Here is a 16,040-nt window from a genome sequence, read left to right as displayed (position 1 = left end):
GTCATGCAAGATTCGGGCTTTGAACTATTTGGATCTGAATAGAATCTGTGCAGCATGATTAGCATACTTTTTTAAAAATAATAAAGTCCTGTATTAGCTCTGACATAAATTCTGTGTGTTGACATGGTGTGTCTCTCTTGAAGGTTGTAGGCAATGGAAAGGGGTCAAAAGGGTACAATTTGAGTCTGCAGAGGCAGCAGATAGAGCGATGGAGAGGTTCAGTGGCAAACTACTAAATTACTACGTTTTACCAGCCTGGGATCAAACGTCAGGATTCTTTTGTGTTTAGCTAATTAAATTTGATGTTTATTAAAATCCTTATATTGTTGAAACAAAGGTTCTGCTTGGCAATATGAGGGTATTTCAGTCAACATCAAGTTGTCTTTTTGCTGGCATAGGCATAAAGACTAACAGCAGTGTTTAGATAAAGACTCTAAGAGCAGTGTCTCTGTTGTGTTACAGGTTTATTGAACGCTTTAAGCTCTGTGAGGACTGCGAGCCTGAGGCAGGCCCCGGCTCCCAAATCTTCACAAGATCACCTGGATGCTTGTGGAGGTCGAACAACTATGTCATCATAAACATGATCGTAGATCCTGAGCTTCTTCGTGCCAGGGTGAGCACCCCCCCACACACATTATTATTATTATTGATGTTATTTTTAGATGTCCAATTTAGGAATGAGCGTATATTCAAGCAATATATCAAGTGTTTCATATCTGATTCTCAAACATTTTTGACATTGAAATCATGAATTAACTTTGGCCATGTGGAAATGAAACCCCACCCACTAATCCCTCATTTACACATATCCACAATTACATATATCACTCCCCTGTTCAATCTTTATATACATATCACTTTCATTTACACACATGGGTTCCTGGAGGACTAGTGGTTAGGCCACAGCGCTCTCACCACTGTGGCCCAGGTTCGATTCCCGGCCAGGGAACAAACCCCTGCCACAGGAGCTGTGTGCAACAGCGCTCTCTCAGTGCCAGTCTCAAACCCAGATAAAATTGGGGAGGATTGCTTCAGGAAGGGCATCTGGTGTTAAAAACTGTGCCAAATCAAATACATGGACCAATGATCCGCTGTGGTGACCCCTATTGGGAGCAGCTGAAAGAGGACCAACAACTTTAATTTATACACATGATATATGCGTGTGTTTGTAGGTGGATGAAATGGATGCAATCCTAAACTACTCACTCAGCTGCTGCAATCTCCATAGTAAATAAACAGCTGGTATCCCAGAAAGTACTGGAAAGATGGTAATGCTGTTAGGTCTGACCTACCCAGAACTGGAGACATTTATATAGGGAATCCCAAGGTGTAGGTCAGATTTACTGATTGCCTGAAAATTGTCAACAGACAAATCATAACCACAAGACGGAGGCAAATATACCAAACCTTGTTATTTTGTCAAAGTGACAATGTAAATAATGTATTCCCACCTCACACCCAGTGGTCCCAGCATAGGCTCCAGATCCCCCATGCCCCTGACCAGGATATATTGTTTACAGAAGATGAATGAATTAATGCTAATTTATAATGAGATTCTCTAACATTTTCGATACATTTCCCTAAAACAAATATAGAAAAGAAAAAGACAGATTTCACCACCATCACATAATTCAATGACACGAACAGTGGGTCACTAAGAACTTTTTCGCTGATGAAGATAGCATCACGACTAAAGAGGAAATGACTTAACAAGACAAAATTATAAAAGCAGAAAGACATCAGACCACAACGCAGAAGAAATGATCAGTACAACTTTCCTCAGTGGGATAGACAGAGCAGAAAGGAGTCAGAAGTGAAGAAGTAGAACTGAAGTCGGGCTGAATTTCATTCCAGGATGAAGATCCTCCTCGCCTTCATCCTCTACCTTATCTCAGGTCAGATATTCTTCCTTAGTAACTGCATGTGAAGTTATTTATCCTGGATTGTGAGAATATCGAAAGTTCAGTGAGGTTACATACATGAGCGAGATTTTCTTTTGATTGACAGGTCCAGTAGACTGCTCAGATGTGATTGGTTACTCAGGAGGAATTGTCATTATAACCTCTATACATATAACCTGTAAACATATTTGTAAAGTGAAAGAAAAAGACTGCACTGATATAATACAGATTCGAGAGTTCAGCTGTGCTGTGGAAAAAGATACAGTCAGGTCAATAAGTATTTAGACAGTGAAACAATTTTCATAATTTCGCCTCTGTACACCACAATGGATTTGAAATGAAGCAATCAAGATCCAAATGAAGTGTAGACTGTCAGCTTTAATTCACTGTGTTTAACAAAAACATTGCATTAACTGTTAAGGAATTACAGCCATTTTTATTTTTTATATATAAAAAACAAGTGGGGGATATTCATAAAAGAAAACGGTCTTGAAATAATCAATGATGTATGGCTTAGAAAGGCATGTTTTATTGTCTGTTGTGCTGTTGCAATATGTGGTTTTGTCTTTAACATTAGATTTACCAAAAAAAAAATATTTTATGGGGGGAAAAGCACATGCTATAGCACCAAAATGGAAATAGTTTTCACATTTTGGTTATAGTCAAAGCTGAAGCGGGGACTGCTTGAGAAGGAATTCCAGCCATTTTACTTGTAAGGCAGTATGTATTGTACAACAATAGAAAATCTCCCTGCTGTCTAGAACACACAACACTTTAATAAATGCAAATGCCAAAAATCATGTTGTACTCGCTTTAATTTATATCCCTAAGCAAAACCATTGCTCAAATGAAAATCAGACTTCACTGCTGGCAGTGGGGTAGAAATTCTATTCCTCAGACCAAAGGTCTTAGCTTGGCATGTGCTGTCCACAGTTTCATATCCCGGGCTGCATAGACACTAGCCTATGCAGTAAATGCGTGGTTGGTCCTCACTCTCAGCATTTTCCACAAAAGCCTCAGTCACCTCCCGAGGTGTGTGGTTCTCGCCCCCTGCCATCGTCACTGTTTCAGGGAACGTTGCCAAGCTCTTCACTGTGGTGGGACATGTTTTATAGTAAACCCTTACAGAGTAGATAGCTACACAAGCACCAGTGTCCTGGAAAGCCAAGTAAAATCCCTTACGGGAGAGATTCTCCAGCACCTTTGTCTCTATGTTGATCCTCATATCTCTGGCAGAGGTTTCATCGGGTGCAATGGTTGCAACCTTGCGGAACAGGACCCTACGGAAGCTGGTGCCAATGTCAGCATCAGCTTCAGAAATGTACAGTTTGAAGGTTTCTTTGCAGGCAAGCGAGTCTGCATTGAAAGAACTGCAGTCACGCACAACAAAGTGGATCTTCACAAACACCTGTCTGGCGGTGGGGTGGCGCTGGATGAAGGTGGTGCGCAGCCAGTTGTCCTGCTCTCGTGCTTCCACATTGCAAACCACGTAGCAATAGAGCAAGCTACCATTAACAATCCGCTGGACCAACTCCCACTGCAACCAGAAAAAAGAGAAGATTCAACTAAGGAACGTTCAAAACCAAGACTGCAGAGGAGTAATGGATGAGTTGCAAAAATAACACAAAATGGCCTCAACAAGTTCGCAAAGAGTACTAAAAGTACATTTTTCATTTCATGTACTTTATGAAAATACACATTTTCAAAAAGTATATTTTAAAGTAATATATTGTCATTTCAGATTAAGTGTATTATATAAAAAGTATATACAAAATAAAAAAAATAAAGCAAGACATTTTAAATTCCACTTTAGTATGCTGTAACGGAATACATCGTAATAAGTGCATTTATAAACATATTAAAACATGCTTAAACAACATTATATTTTATCATCATTTCAAATTAAGTGTATTATTAAAATGTATATTTTTATAATACATTTATATTATAAAAATTTAAAAAGTATATTTTTAAAACCATAGCTTTTAAGTTATGCTTTAGTATGCGGTAAGGAAACACAGTTGAATAAATGCATTTCTTCACACACTGAAGCATACTTGAACAAAAATATATTTAATTGCCAATACAACTAAGTATATGATTGAAAAATTATATTTTAAAGAAATGCCTTTTAAGTATGCTTTAATACAACTTAGAAAGTATGCTTCAGTGAATGTATTTCTTCACGCACTCTTAAATGAATGTATATGTAACTGTCACATCAATTTCATTTAAGAATAAATTTATTTTATATTTATTTAGACAATATGGTGTGCTTTGTTGTCATGTAAACTGTAGTGTATAATGTAGATTTTAAATAATACTTAAAAGTACTCCAAAAGTATTAGACCACCCAATTTTTAGGTGAGAAATGTAATGGAACAGATAGTCTTAAAGTAAATTAAAGTAAATAGCACTTAATATTTTGTTGCATATCCCTTGCCTGCAATAACTGCATCAAGCCGGTGACCCACTGACATCACCAAACTGTTGCATTTTTCTTTTGTGTTTCTTCACTTGAAGTCTTCTTTGAACAGTGGATTGTAATACCTTCACCCCTGCCCTGTGAAGGTTGTTGGTGATGTCTCTGACTGTTGTTTTGGGGTTTTTCTTCACAGCTCTTACAATGTTTCTGTCATCATCTCTTGTTGTTTTCCTTGGCCGACCTGTTCCATGTCCAGTTGTTAGTACACTAGTGGTTTCTTTCTTTTTCAGGACATTCCAAATTGTTGTACTGGCTATGCCCAATTCTTGTGCAATGGCTCTGATCGATTTTTCCTCTTTTCTCAGCTTCAAAATGGCTTGCTTTTCTCCCATAGACAGATCTCTGGTCTTCATGTTGGTTTATCATTTTTAACAACAAACACAGTCTTAACAGGGGAAACCTAGGGCTCAAACCAAGAGTAGACATTCAGAGCTATTAATTCTTTAAACAATCAATCTAACAGGGCACATTGTCAATCACTTGAAAAAATGGGTACGTTCAAACAAAAGGTGCCATGTTTTAAGTTGTTTAACATGTCTAGCTGTCGATATGAGGAAATGAAAGCTGAAATTCTGATTTATCATCTCTGTGGAAGCGGGGGCATGGTCAAGCGCCGGTTTGGGGCTGAGGGCGGAGCCGGAGAAGGTGAGTGGTTAGGGTGGTACACCTGAGAGGAATTTTACTAACGAGGGTTGCAGTGAGCTGTGGCAAGGATAAAGAGGAGAGAGACGAGCGCCTCAAGAGAGAGCCAAGCTGCACAGAGCTGTGTGTGTGCGTGTGAATTAAAGCCGCTGAAAAGCGCAAGTGAGAATTTTGTGAATAAAGCATCCTTGCGAGTAGCTTCAAGACTGCCTTTTGTCTCCTCATTCCCTACCCGAACTGGGAAGTGTTACAGTCTCATATTCATCTTTTGATCTCAAATCCAAATGTCTTCTGTGTATAGTGAAAACAATACAATTGGCCTTGCCGTTCCAATACTTTTGGAGGGGACGGTATATCTGTATATTTAGTTTATTATTAATAATGTTGTTTTTAATATAGTTATAGGTACACTTAACCATTTAAACGTGACATACTTAACTGTTTAAAATTAACTGTGTACTTATAAATATGTTTAGTGTACAAAAAGTTTTACATGTATGTTCTGCAGTTTAAATTGTACTTTGAATTGTGATTAAAAATAACTGATACCAAAGTGATATTTCTTACTGATTTATTATAAGTACATACAGTATAATCAGTATAGCATCCACATCACTTTACTTGATCTTGGTACAGGGTCATCATCCAACAGGTATGCCTTGTACCTTCATTTCAGCATCATTAAAACAAATAAAATGAACATGACTATTAAACGTAATAATTTTCTGCCTCCCTTTACCTGAATAATTCTAATGGAATGAAAAAAAATGCATATGCCTTTTTTTGGCACTTTTTGGTTCAAAGCTTTGCGCTCAAAGTTTGAATCCAAATTACTCAATATTAAAGAACGTACTCGGTTACTAACGTAACCTCGGTTCCCTGAGATACGGGAACGAGTACTGCGTTGCTAGACAGCGGAACTGCACGCGCCTATGGCAAGGAAGCCCGCCAGAATGGGAGGAGCCATCTGGCTATATAAGCGGGCATATTCCTGTATCTCAGTGAACCGAGGTTACCTTAGTAACCGAGTACGTTCCCTTTCGATACTACACTCATACTGCTAGATGCTAGATGCTGTGGGGAACCAATACAATCACGCCGTGCCATGAAAGTGGAACGATTGGCATGAACTGGCCTTGAGCAATAAGACTCAGAGGGACCAGTTAAGATGGGTGAAACCCACAGGAGGCAGGAGGGCTGAGCTCACTGAGGTCAGCCCAGCCTAGGATAATCGTTCCCAATTAATCCCATGTTGTCTCAGCACCTTTTAGAAAGGGCCAAGAATGCACTAGGAATACGCCTGGTCCCTGATTTGTCTGATTACCGGAGGGATCAGAGCAATCGGGGGGAAAGCATACAGGAGAAGGTTGGGCCAATTGTGGGCCACTGCATCCTCGCTCTTTGAAAAATATATTGGGCAATGAGAGTTGTCTTTTGAAGCGAAGAGGTCGACCTCTGCCCTGCCAAAGACCTCCCAAATTTTCTGAACCGTCTGCAGGTGGAGCATCCACTCCTCTGAGGGGACGTTGCTCCGAGATGGCATGTCTGCTCCTTGGTTCAGCACGCCAGGGACATGTGCTGCCCTCAACGACCGCAGATTGAGATGTGCCCATTCCAAGAGGCGCTTTACCATCTCGAAAAGGTGTTTCGAGGAGAGCACGCCTTGGCGATTTATATAGGCGACCACTGTCATGCTGTCCAAGCGGACTAGCACATGGTGCCCCTTCAGGTCTGGCAAAAAGGTCTGAAGAGCTCGACATACTGCCATCATCTCGAGGCAGTTGATGTGTAGCCGATCTTCCGTGACCGACCATGAGCCAAAGGCCGGTTTGCCCTCGCACAGAGCTCCCCAACCCGTGTTGGAAGCGTCCGTCGAGACAACCTTCCTCTTGTGAACAATGCCCATGGTTACGCCCTGTTCAAACCATTGGGGGTCCTTCCAGGGGGTCAGAGCCGCAACGCAGGCCTGGGTCACCCTGATACGAAGGCAACCGTGACGCCACGCACTGGGCGGCACTTGTGGTTTCAGCCAGTACTGGAGGGGTCTCATACGAAGCAGGCCCAACCGTAGTACTGGTGGTGCAGAGGCCATGAGGCCTAGCATCCTTTGAAACGTTTTGAGAGGGCAAATGGCTCCAATTTTGAAGGAAGCCGCGAGCTGCTGAATAGCTAGCGCACGTTCTGGAGCGAGTGCTGCCCTCATGCGGGCTGAGTCGAAAACTGCCCGCAGGAATGAAGTTCGTTGGCTGGAGGACAGCGAGCTCTTGGCAAAGTTGACCCTGAGTCCTAGGCACTCCAAGTGGCTGAGGAGGAGGGATCTGTGAGACACTAGCTCAGCCTCTGACTGGGCTAAGAGGAGGCAGTCATCGAGGTAATTCAGAATGCAGATTCCTTTCTGTCTCAGAGGGGAGAGAGCCACTCCCTCGAAGGCGAATCTCAAGAACCGTCTGTGTTGGGGGGCTATCTGGATGTGAAAGTATGCGTCTTTCAGATCCAGAGAAAAGAACCAGTCCCCTGGGCGTATTTGTGAGAGGATCTGATTCAAAGTAGTCATCCTGAACGGCTGCTTCATGAGCGCGCGGTTCAGGTGTCTGAGATTAAGGATTGGCCGAAGGCCGCCACCCTTTTTGGGGACGAGGAAATAGCGGCTGTAGAATCCTGACTCGCTCTGCTCTCGCAGGACCGTTTCTACGGCACTCTTCGCCAGTAGGGCCATCACCTCGGAGCGTAGGATATGAGCGTCCTTGCTCTGCACTAAGGTGGGAACCGCACCGCTGAATCGCGGGGGTCTTCGAGTGAACTGGAGTGAATAACCTTGCTTTATAATCCCCAAAACCCAATCTGACACTCCGGGGATGGCCTGCCAGGCCTCTGCCCGTGTGGCGAGGGGTTGGATTGGTTCGAGTGGCAGATCGCCGTGAGGAGATCTGACACTCGTTGTAAGTGGAAGAGGAAGTAAGCTCTCTGTCTGAAAATGTTTGTGTTTTATTGTTCTTGCTATAACAGCGGCTGCTTGTGTGGGCGCTTTCAGAACGGGCCCAGTATCCACAACAGCATTTACAAACACATCGCCACTGGCACCCGGAACAGAACGGGGTGCTTGGGGGCATAACAGAGATCGTTTCGGGGTGGTCCGGCGACAGCGAGACTTTGCCCCCTCCTCTTCCTGTCCAGTAAATCAGGACGACGCCCGAGGCGCAGGATTCAGCGTCAACTTGGGCTGGGGTCCTTGGCGTCTCAAAAATGAGTGTCGTCTGGCCAAGCGGAAGCGCTGCGGAAGCTCAGGCTGTTGAGTAGGCTGAGCAGGCGCAGGCGCAGATCTAGCCGGCTGCTGCGTTGGGGCGGGTTTAGGGCGATTGGTGGCACTCGCAGAGCTTGAACGCTTTGGCAAGAAGTGTCGCAGTGCCTGGGACGACTTCTGAGCAGCAGTAAAGCGCTCAGCAAACCCTTCAACGGCGGGTCTGAACAGCCCCGTGGGAGAAACTGGAGAATTGAGGAAAGGAACTTTGTCCTTGGGAGGAAAGGAACACTGCGCAGCTCCTTGAAGGCCGCAGGATCGGGCCCCGGCTCGTCCATAACTTGGAGGAGTTTCGCCTGAAAAACCTGGAGCACGGCCATTGACTGCAGAGCTGAGGCTGCCTGCCCAGCGGAAGAGTAGGCTCGTCCAGCAAGGGCAGACGTTGTTCTGCATAGTTTTGAGGGGTGCGCGACCTTCGCTGACCGATGGCAGTGGGCGGGCAGAGGTGACCGGCCACTGACTCATCCAGCAGAGGTACCCTCTCATAGCCCTTTTCGTCCGCGCCGTCGACCGTGGAGAACACGGATGAAACGGACATGCGTCTGACGCCGCTAAAGACATGCTGTCATCTAGCGGCTCGTCCTCTATCGCCCCAAATGAAACCATGTCGCTCGCATCAGCCGAGAGACGCTGATCCGGGCGCTCAAAGAAGACGGGAGAATCCTCTCTGCACGGCGAGAGCGAGGCACGCAGGGTCTGAGCTGGCGTGAGCTCGTTCGTGGCCGGGCGCCACGCTTCTCTACCCCGCTGTTTTTTCCTCGCAGGTCCCTGGGAGGAAGAAAACGGGGGGGCGCGAGAAGCGGCATCACTTTCTGAAAAGAAAGCGATCCGAGCGCACAGAGAGGAGAGACTCATGTTCACACAATGCAAGCATTCCATCTCCGTCAGAGCGGCTTCCGCATGGGGACGGCCCAGGCAGGAAACGCACTCTGAGTGGCCGTCGTCAGCGTGCAGGGCGGAGCTGCACGAGCTGCAACGACAGCGCGGCATTATATCAACGCCGCTTGCTCTTTTAGAGGAAAAAGGTCTTTTAGAGAAAAAAGGCTCTTTTAGCTCTTTCGCTCTTTTTTAGCTCGCCGGATGGCGGCAGGGGACGAGCTGGTATCGGCGCCGGACGCTGAACGGCGGCTCGAAGCTCGGCGAGAACAGCGGGACGGCGCCGGCGAGTAGCTCAGCGTAGAGATGCTCTTCGTCACTGAAGGAGAATTGATCTGAGATCCTATTGCGCAATGCCTGCTTATATAGCCAGATGGCTCCGCCCATTCTGGCGGGCTTCCTTGCCATAGACGCGTGCAGTTCCGCTGCCGAGCCATTGGTTCACTTTATTGCACTGCATGAACCAATGGCCGTGCAGTTTCACTGCGTGATTGTAAAGGCTTCAGTCATCGGAGAAAAAGGAGTTTTCCCCATAGCATCTAGCGACACAGTATGAGTGTAGTATCTCAGGGAACTCAAACTGGATAGAAGGGCAGAAAAATGAAGATGATGCCTAAAGATTGCGTTAAAAGGAGTCACTGTGAATATTAAGCTAGTTCAGATTATCTGATCAGCCAATCGTGTGGCAGCAGTGCAATGCATAAAATCATAAAGGCATACAGGCCAGCAGCTTCGGGTAATCATACAGGCCAGCAGCTTCGGGTAATTTTGACATCATCCATCAGAATGGGGGGAAAATGTGATCTTAGCCGAGAACAGAAAACTGAGGCTGCATTGGGCACAGGCTCACCAAATCGTAGCCTGGTCTGATGAATCTCGATTTCTGCTAGGTAGGGTTGTAAGGTAGGGTCAGAATCTGGCACCAACAGCATGAATCCATGGACCCATCCTGCCTTGTGTCAACAGTCCAGGCTGGTGGACGGGGTGTAATGGTGTGGGGAATGTTTTCTTGGCACACTTTGAGCCCATTAATACCAATCAATCATCGCCTGAATGCCACAGTTATTTGAGTATTGTTGCTGACCATGTGCATCCCTTCATGGCCACAATTTACCCATCTTCTAATGGCTACTTCCAGCATGATACTGCACCATGTCACAAAGCAAAAGTCATCTCAAACTGGTTTCATGAACATGACAATGAGTTCAGTGTTCTTCAGTGGCCTTCCCAGTCACCGGATCTGAATCCAATAGAACACCTTTGGGATGTGCTGGAACGGGAGATTCACAACATGAATGTGCACCTGAAAAATCTGCAGGAATTGTGTGATGCAATCATGTCAACATGGATCAGAATCTCAAACGAATGTTTCCAAAATTTTGTGGAATCCATGCCATGAAGAATTGAGGCTGTTTTGAGAGCAAAGGGAGGTCCTATCCAGTATTAGTATAGTGTTACTAATAAAGGGTTCAGTGAGGGTAGATTATAGGTTTGCAAGATAATCTGCTGACAAAAAAATTATAAAACATCTTGACATTATACACCGATCAGCCGCTGTCAGGTGAAGTGAATAATATTGATTATCTCGTTACAATAGCACCTGTCAAGGGTTGAGACATATTAGGCAGCAAGTGACCAGTAGGTTCTCGAAGTTGATGTGTTCGAAACAGGAAAAATGGGCAAGCATAAGGATTAGAGAGACTTTGACAACGGCTAGTTTGTGATGGCTAGATGACTGGGTCAGAGCATCTTTAAAACGGCAGGCCTTGTGGGGTGTTCCCGGTATGCAGTCGTTAGCACCTACCAAAAGTGGTCCAAGGAAGGACAACTGGTGAACTAGTGACAGGGTCATGGGCGCCCAAGGCTCACTGATGCACGTGGGGAGTGAAGGCTAATCCGTCTGGTCTGATCCCACAGAAGAGGTACTGTAGCACAAACTGCTGAAAGGTTAAAGCTGGCTATGATGGAAAGGTGTCAGAACACACAGTGCATCGCAGCTTGCTGCGTATGAGGCTGTGTAGCCACAGACCTGTCAGAGTGCCCATGCTGACCTCTGTCCACTGCCAAAAGTGCCTTCATTCATGTGGTTGCTATTTTGACACATACCACCTACCTAAACATTGTCGCAGACCAGGTACACCCCTCCATGGCAACGGTATTCCCTAATGGAAGTGATCTCTTTCGGCAGGATAATGCGCCCTGCCACACTGTAAAAATTGTTCATGAATGGTTCGAGGAACATGACAAAGAGTTCAAGGTGTTGACTTGGCCTCCAAATTCCCCAGATCTCAATCCAATTGAACATCTGTGGGGTGTGCTCTCCATCATGTCCGATCCATGGAGGCCCCACCTCGCAACTTACAGGACTTAAAGGATCTGCTGTTAACATCTTTGTGTCAGATACCACAGCACACCTTCAGGGAGGATTAAAGGATCTGCTGTTAACATCTTTGTGCCAGATACCACAGCACACCTTCAGGGATCTAGTGGAGTCCATGCCTCGATGGGTCAGGGCTGTTTTGGCAGCAAAAGGGGACCAACACGAAAATGTCTTTTTTTCCCCACAAGAGTTGACAGTTGTGCTTTTTGGATGTGAGACCCTGGCCACCTCAAACCTCACCAGGAAAAAAAAAAAAGCAAGAATGGACCCCACAAAAGTCAATGCACTCATTGGCAGATATTAATGCAAACGGAAAACATGCTAATATTTGATAATATAACAATCGGTTCCATATTTTGTTTATTAAAGATGAATTTAAACTGATTTTTGACATGTTGTTGGTGTTCCTCTTTCAACTGCTGTTCCTCTTTCAACACGGTGTGAGCGCTGCAGCCTACCCACTAGTCCTACAGGAAACCAAACTGAATTTTGACATGTATACACTGTATATTACTTCATAAGATAATCTAATATTAGATAACAATAAGAATAGACTTTGGTAATGTTAACATTTAACTTCGCCTGTAATAAAACTTCACTCCCCTAACTGACATTTAGGTCCTTATGGTGTATTAGATGAATTGCTATTCAATTCTAAAGTAACAAACCATTCTTTTTTTGCCATTTGCAGATACTATACTAGCACAGTTTCCTGAGACCTCTCCATCAGATATCAGGGCTATCCTCAGAAGAAAGTGCAACAATGAGAGCTATTCAAAGAGAGGTCAAGAAGGTGATCAAAGTTTCCAAAAGATTATTGCTGATGACAAAAACCAGTTGACAGACAGAAGGGACCTAGTGACTAACTGAATACAAAACTGAACTGACAGACAGACAGGATAACAGACAGGGGGAATAACAGATGGACAGAGGATAACAGACAGGAATAACAGACTGATAGATGGAGCTAAATGACCAATAAATAGCATGACAGACAAACAGGATAAATGATAAAAGAGATAACAGACAGATGGGCTGACTGAAAAAGGAGATAACAGAGTGGAGTTTTAACAAGAGTTATATTTGTTCTTTAGAATCTCTTGCTTTTACTTCTCTGGTGTTGGCACAAGTATAGTTACTTTGTTCAATGACTCAGGTTGAGTGAATTCATTTAAATAAACTTGTGACATTCATTCAGCTTCTAACTTCTTATTTTTTTTTACAAAGCATAGCTATATGTGTTTAGGTGCTATTTTTAGTTACACATTTGCACTAAAATGCACTGTATTTCAGTGCATTTTAGTTGCAATATAGCTCAAATTTAGTAGCAAGTTAGTGTATCAAATATATTTATCATTACACCCAAGAGTGTACATATTTAAAAATATATATTTCAAGTGTAGTAGAATTTGGGTCTCAGTAATGCATGCTTAAGTGAACTTAATTACAACTTAAGTTGTTCCAGAAAAGCACACTTGGACATTACTTAAGTATAATTTAAATGCAATTTAAATGTTATTCCTGTTTAATGCATACTTAAACATGCATTTTATGAAAGTACATGTAAATGCATTTTTTATTATTTATTAAATATATTTAGTGATACTGAAATATAATTTAAAATGCACTTAAGTGCATTTTAGTTGCAGTATATCCTAATTAAAGTAGTATATTTATAATACACTTCAAGTGTAATGCAATTATGTCTAAAAATTGCATACGTAACTCTACTTCAGTTGTATGAAAAAACAGCACTCTAAAGTACAACTAAATGGATTTAAGACATATTTAAATATAACTTAATTACAATTTAAATACACTTAAGATTTCATAAGTTGTTCCAAAATAATACATTTTGTATACATTAAAGTATGTATTACTGTAAGTGTTAATGCTAAAAGTGTGTACTTTTTATACTAAGTACACTTTTTACAAGTATACTTAAATACACTTGTATTAAATACACTTAATACACTTGCACACATGTGCGCCCAACTCTAAATTTTAACGACACCCAACACAGGGCTTTAAAAGCACAGGCAGTATGGAGAAGTAAAGATGCAGGCCTGCTTTCTTATAGACGTGTCTAAGAAGGAGAGGAGCTATAGCTCAAGCCCATACAATCCAATGATTAACACAGCCTGAAGAAACCCTGAAGGAATAAAACTGTATCCGAATAAACATCCAGTAGTCTTTTGCCTCAGTGTAAGCTGTGATCATATTAAATCTGTGTTACTCACCCCGTTCTGATCAGGCCATATCAGCCAGCCCAACTCTCCTCCAGATGCCATCATGTCCAGCAGCACCTCTGGAAGAATAAAATTGAAATGAAACTTTTATAATAAATCCAGATAAATCAGTAAGCAGATAACAAACCTATTTTAATTTTAAAGGAATGCATTGCAGTTAACTGTTACATTTATTCATTTAGCAGACGCTTTTATCCAGAGCGACTTACAAATGAGGAAATACAAGCAAAGCGTTATATCAAGTGGGGAACAATACAAATAGTGCTACCATACGAGACTGTTAATTGAGTTCTAGAGAAGCAAAGTGCGCAGAGTAGAGGTGTAAGAGCCAGTCTAAGTGCATTGTTTTTTCGTTTGTTTTGTTTAAGGGGGGACTGGAGGACAAGTTAGGGGTTAGTTAAGTGTTCATGGAAGAGGTTTAGCCATGATTTGAAGATAGTGACGGATTCTGCTGTCCGGATTGAGGTTGGAAGTTCATTCCACCACTGAGGGACAGTCATTTTGAAGGTTCTGGAAAGGGACCTCATGCCTCGCTGAGTAGGCACTACCAGGCGTCGGTCGTTAACTGATCACGGGTTGCGCGAGGGAAAATAAACCTCGAGGAGAGGGTTGAGGTAGAGGGTGCTGTTCCAGACAAGGTCTTGTACATGAGCATCAAGGCCATGAATTTGATGCGGGGGGCTACAGGAAGCCAGTGGAGGGAGACAAAGAGGAGAGTAACATGGGTCCTTTTGGGCTGGTTGGAAACAAAGCATGCTGCTGCATTCTGAATCATCTGAAGGGGTCTGATGGAGCTGGCTGGAAGGCCCAGGAGCAGTGCGTTGCAGTAGTCCAGTTTTGAGCTAACAAGAGCCTGGGCTAGTAGCTGTGTGGCCTGATCAGTGAGATAGGGTCTGATTTTCTTGATGTTATACAGAATGAACCTACAGGACCATGCAGTTGTTGAAATGTGGTCTGTAAAGTTCAAGTGGTCACCAAAAGTCACCCAAAGGTTTCAAGCTGTCCTGGATGGTTTGAGTGTGGTACTGTTAAGCAACAGATAAACGCAGCTTTAGGGCTGCACAATATAACGGAATTATTGAAATATCGCAAATGTAAATATCGTGATATGCATATTGCAAGGGTTTGCGATAACGGAATGATTTTAATACTTCAAAAAGTTACGAACAATTCAAAGTTTTAGGGCGATGCAGACAGCAGAGATTGCTTTCTTTTCCTCTAAAGAACATGAAACATTTATGGTGGTTATGTCATTTTCAGTTTTTAAATATATAAATAATTTAAATTGATTTTACACACTGATTATAGCATTATAGTACCGCATATCGCATTATTTAACAAGTTATCGCATATCGCGTTTTTTTCAATATCGTGCAGCCCTACTCAGCTTCTTTATGTTGTGGCTGATTTTATAAGATACATTATAATAATAACTATTTGATTTGTGCGCGTGCTGCTTTACACTGATAGTCTGCTGTAATTTCCTTTTTATACAATGACAACACATTTAAACAACTTTCTCATACAGGCTGCAGAATTCTAACCCTGGATAAAACTTTTCAGTCTTATATTTTACTGCTCACAGCGAGCTCAGTTCAAGCGCGAGACTTTGTTTGTTTGTTTGTTTGTTTGTTTTGCTGAATGTGACTCCCAGCCATGTGAGTGATCCAATATTAACGCAAAAGGTTTTTTTAACCAGTCCAAAATGTTAACTTACCTTCATTACTTTGAAGAGAAATAAATACGCTGTTCATAATTACACTGACAAATAAAATTAGTTTCATCCGTCTGTAATCCATTGCAATCAGGAGGCTGTGATGAACTCCACGCTGAAACTGACTGCTCTATCAGGCGCTCTACAGGCGCGCTTATCGAGACACGCTGACAGCCATAAACTCCGCCCCCTCCTCCTCCGCCTCCTCCTCCTTCTTCTTCTGCTTCTTCTTCTTCTGGATTTTAATGACGGTTGGCAACCAACTTAAAAAGTGCATTCCAGCCTAATACTGGAAAGGAGTGTGGAGCGCATGATGGTTGTGAAGGAAAGAGAGAAAATAATAATAATAATAATAATAATAATAATAATAATAATAATAATAATAATAAATAATTAACTAGATTCTATTAATCAATCCTGTTTCTTTTAGATAAATGAATAATTCATGATAAGTTACTGATTTCTTTGGCCCATCTTCTAACAGAACCTGGAGTG

At 42.8% G+C, this 16,040-nt stretch overlaps 1 protein-coding gene across 1 annotated transcript; it reads right to left on the bottom strand.

Moving 5' to 3' along the window:
• Window positions 1-2,259: 2,259 nt before the first annotated feature.
• On the bottom strand, window positions 2,260-15,749 carry LOC113530862 (ephrin type-A receptor 2). The gene is made up of 3 exons (XM_026921225.3): window positions 15,549-15,749; window positions 13,823-13,890; window positions 2,260-3,438 (listed from the first exon to the last, which is right to left on the bottom strand). The coding sequence occupies exons 1-3, from the start codon at window positions 15,628-15,630 to the stop codon at window positions 2,860-2,862; spliced, it is 729 nt and encodes a 242-aa protein (XP_026777026.3). The 5' UTR covers window positions 15,631-15,749; the 3' UTR covers window positions 2,260-2,859.
• Window positions 15,750-16,040: the final 291 nt, after the last annotated feature.

This window comes from Pangasianodon hypophthalmus, chromosome 16, assembly GCF_027358585.1.
Source record: "Pangasianodon hypophthalmus isolate fPanHyp1 chromosome 16, fPanHyp1.pri, whole genome shotgun sequence".
NCBI lineage: Eukaryota > Metazoa > Chordata > Actinopteri > Siluriformes > Pangasiidae > Pangasianodon > Pangasianodon hypophthalmus.
Note: the sequence above shows the minus strand (reverse complement) of the source record. Positions and strands in the feature narration are given on the sequence as shown.

Excerpts from the sequence above, each read along its gene's own strand:
- LOC113530862 (XM_026921225.3), bottom strand. The coding sequence starts at position 15,630 with ATGGATTACAGACGGATGAAACTAATTTTATTTGTCAGTGTAATTATG. Across the intron at positions 13,891-15,548 it reads TTCTCTTCAAAGTAATGAAG|AGGTGCTGCTGGACATGATG; the intron begins GTAAGTTAACAT and ends TTATTCTTCCAG. Across the intron at positions 3,439-13,822 it reads TATGGCCTGATCAGAACGGG|TGGGAGTTGGTCCAGCGGAT; the intron begins GTGAGTAACACA and ends TTCTGGTTGCAG.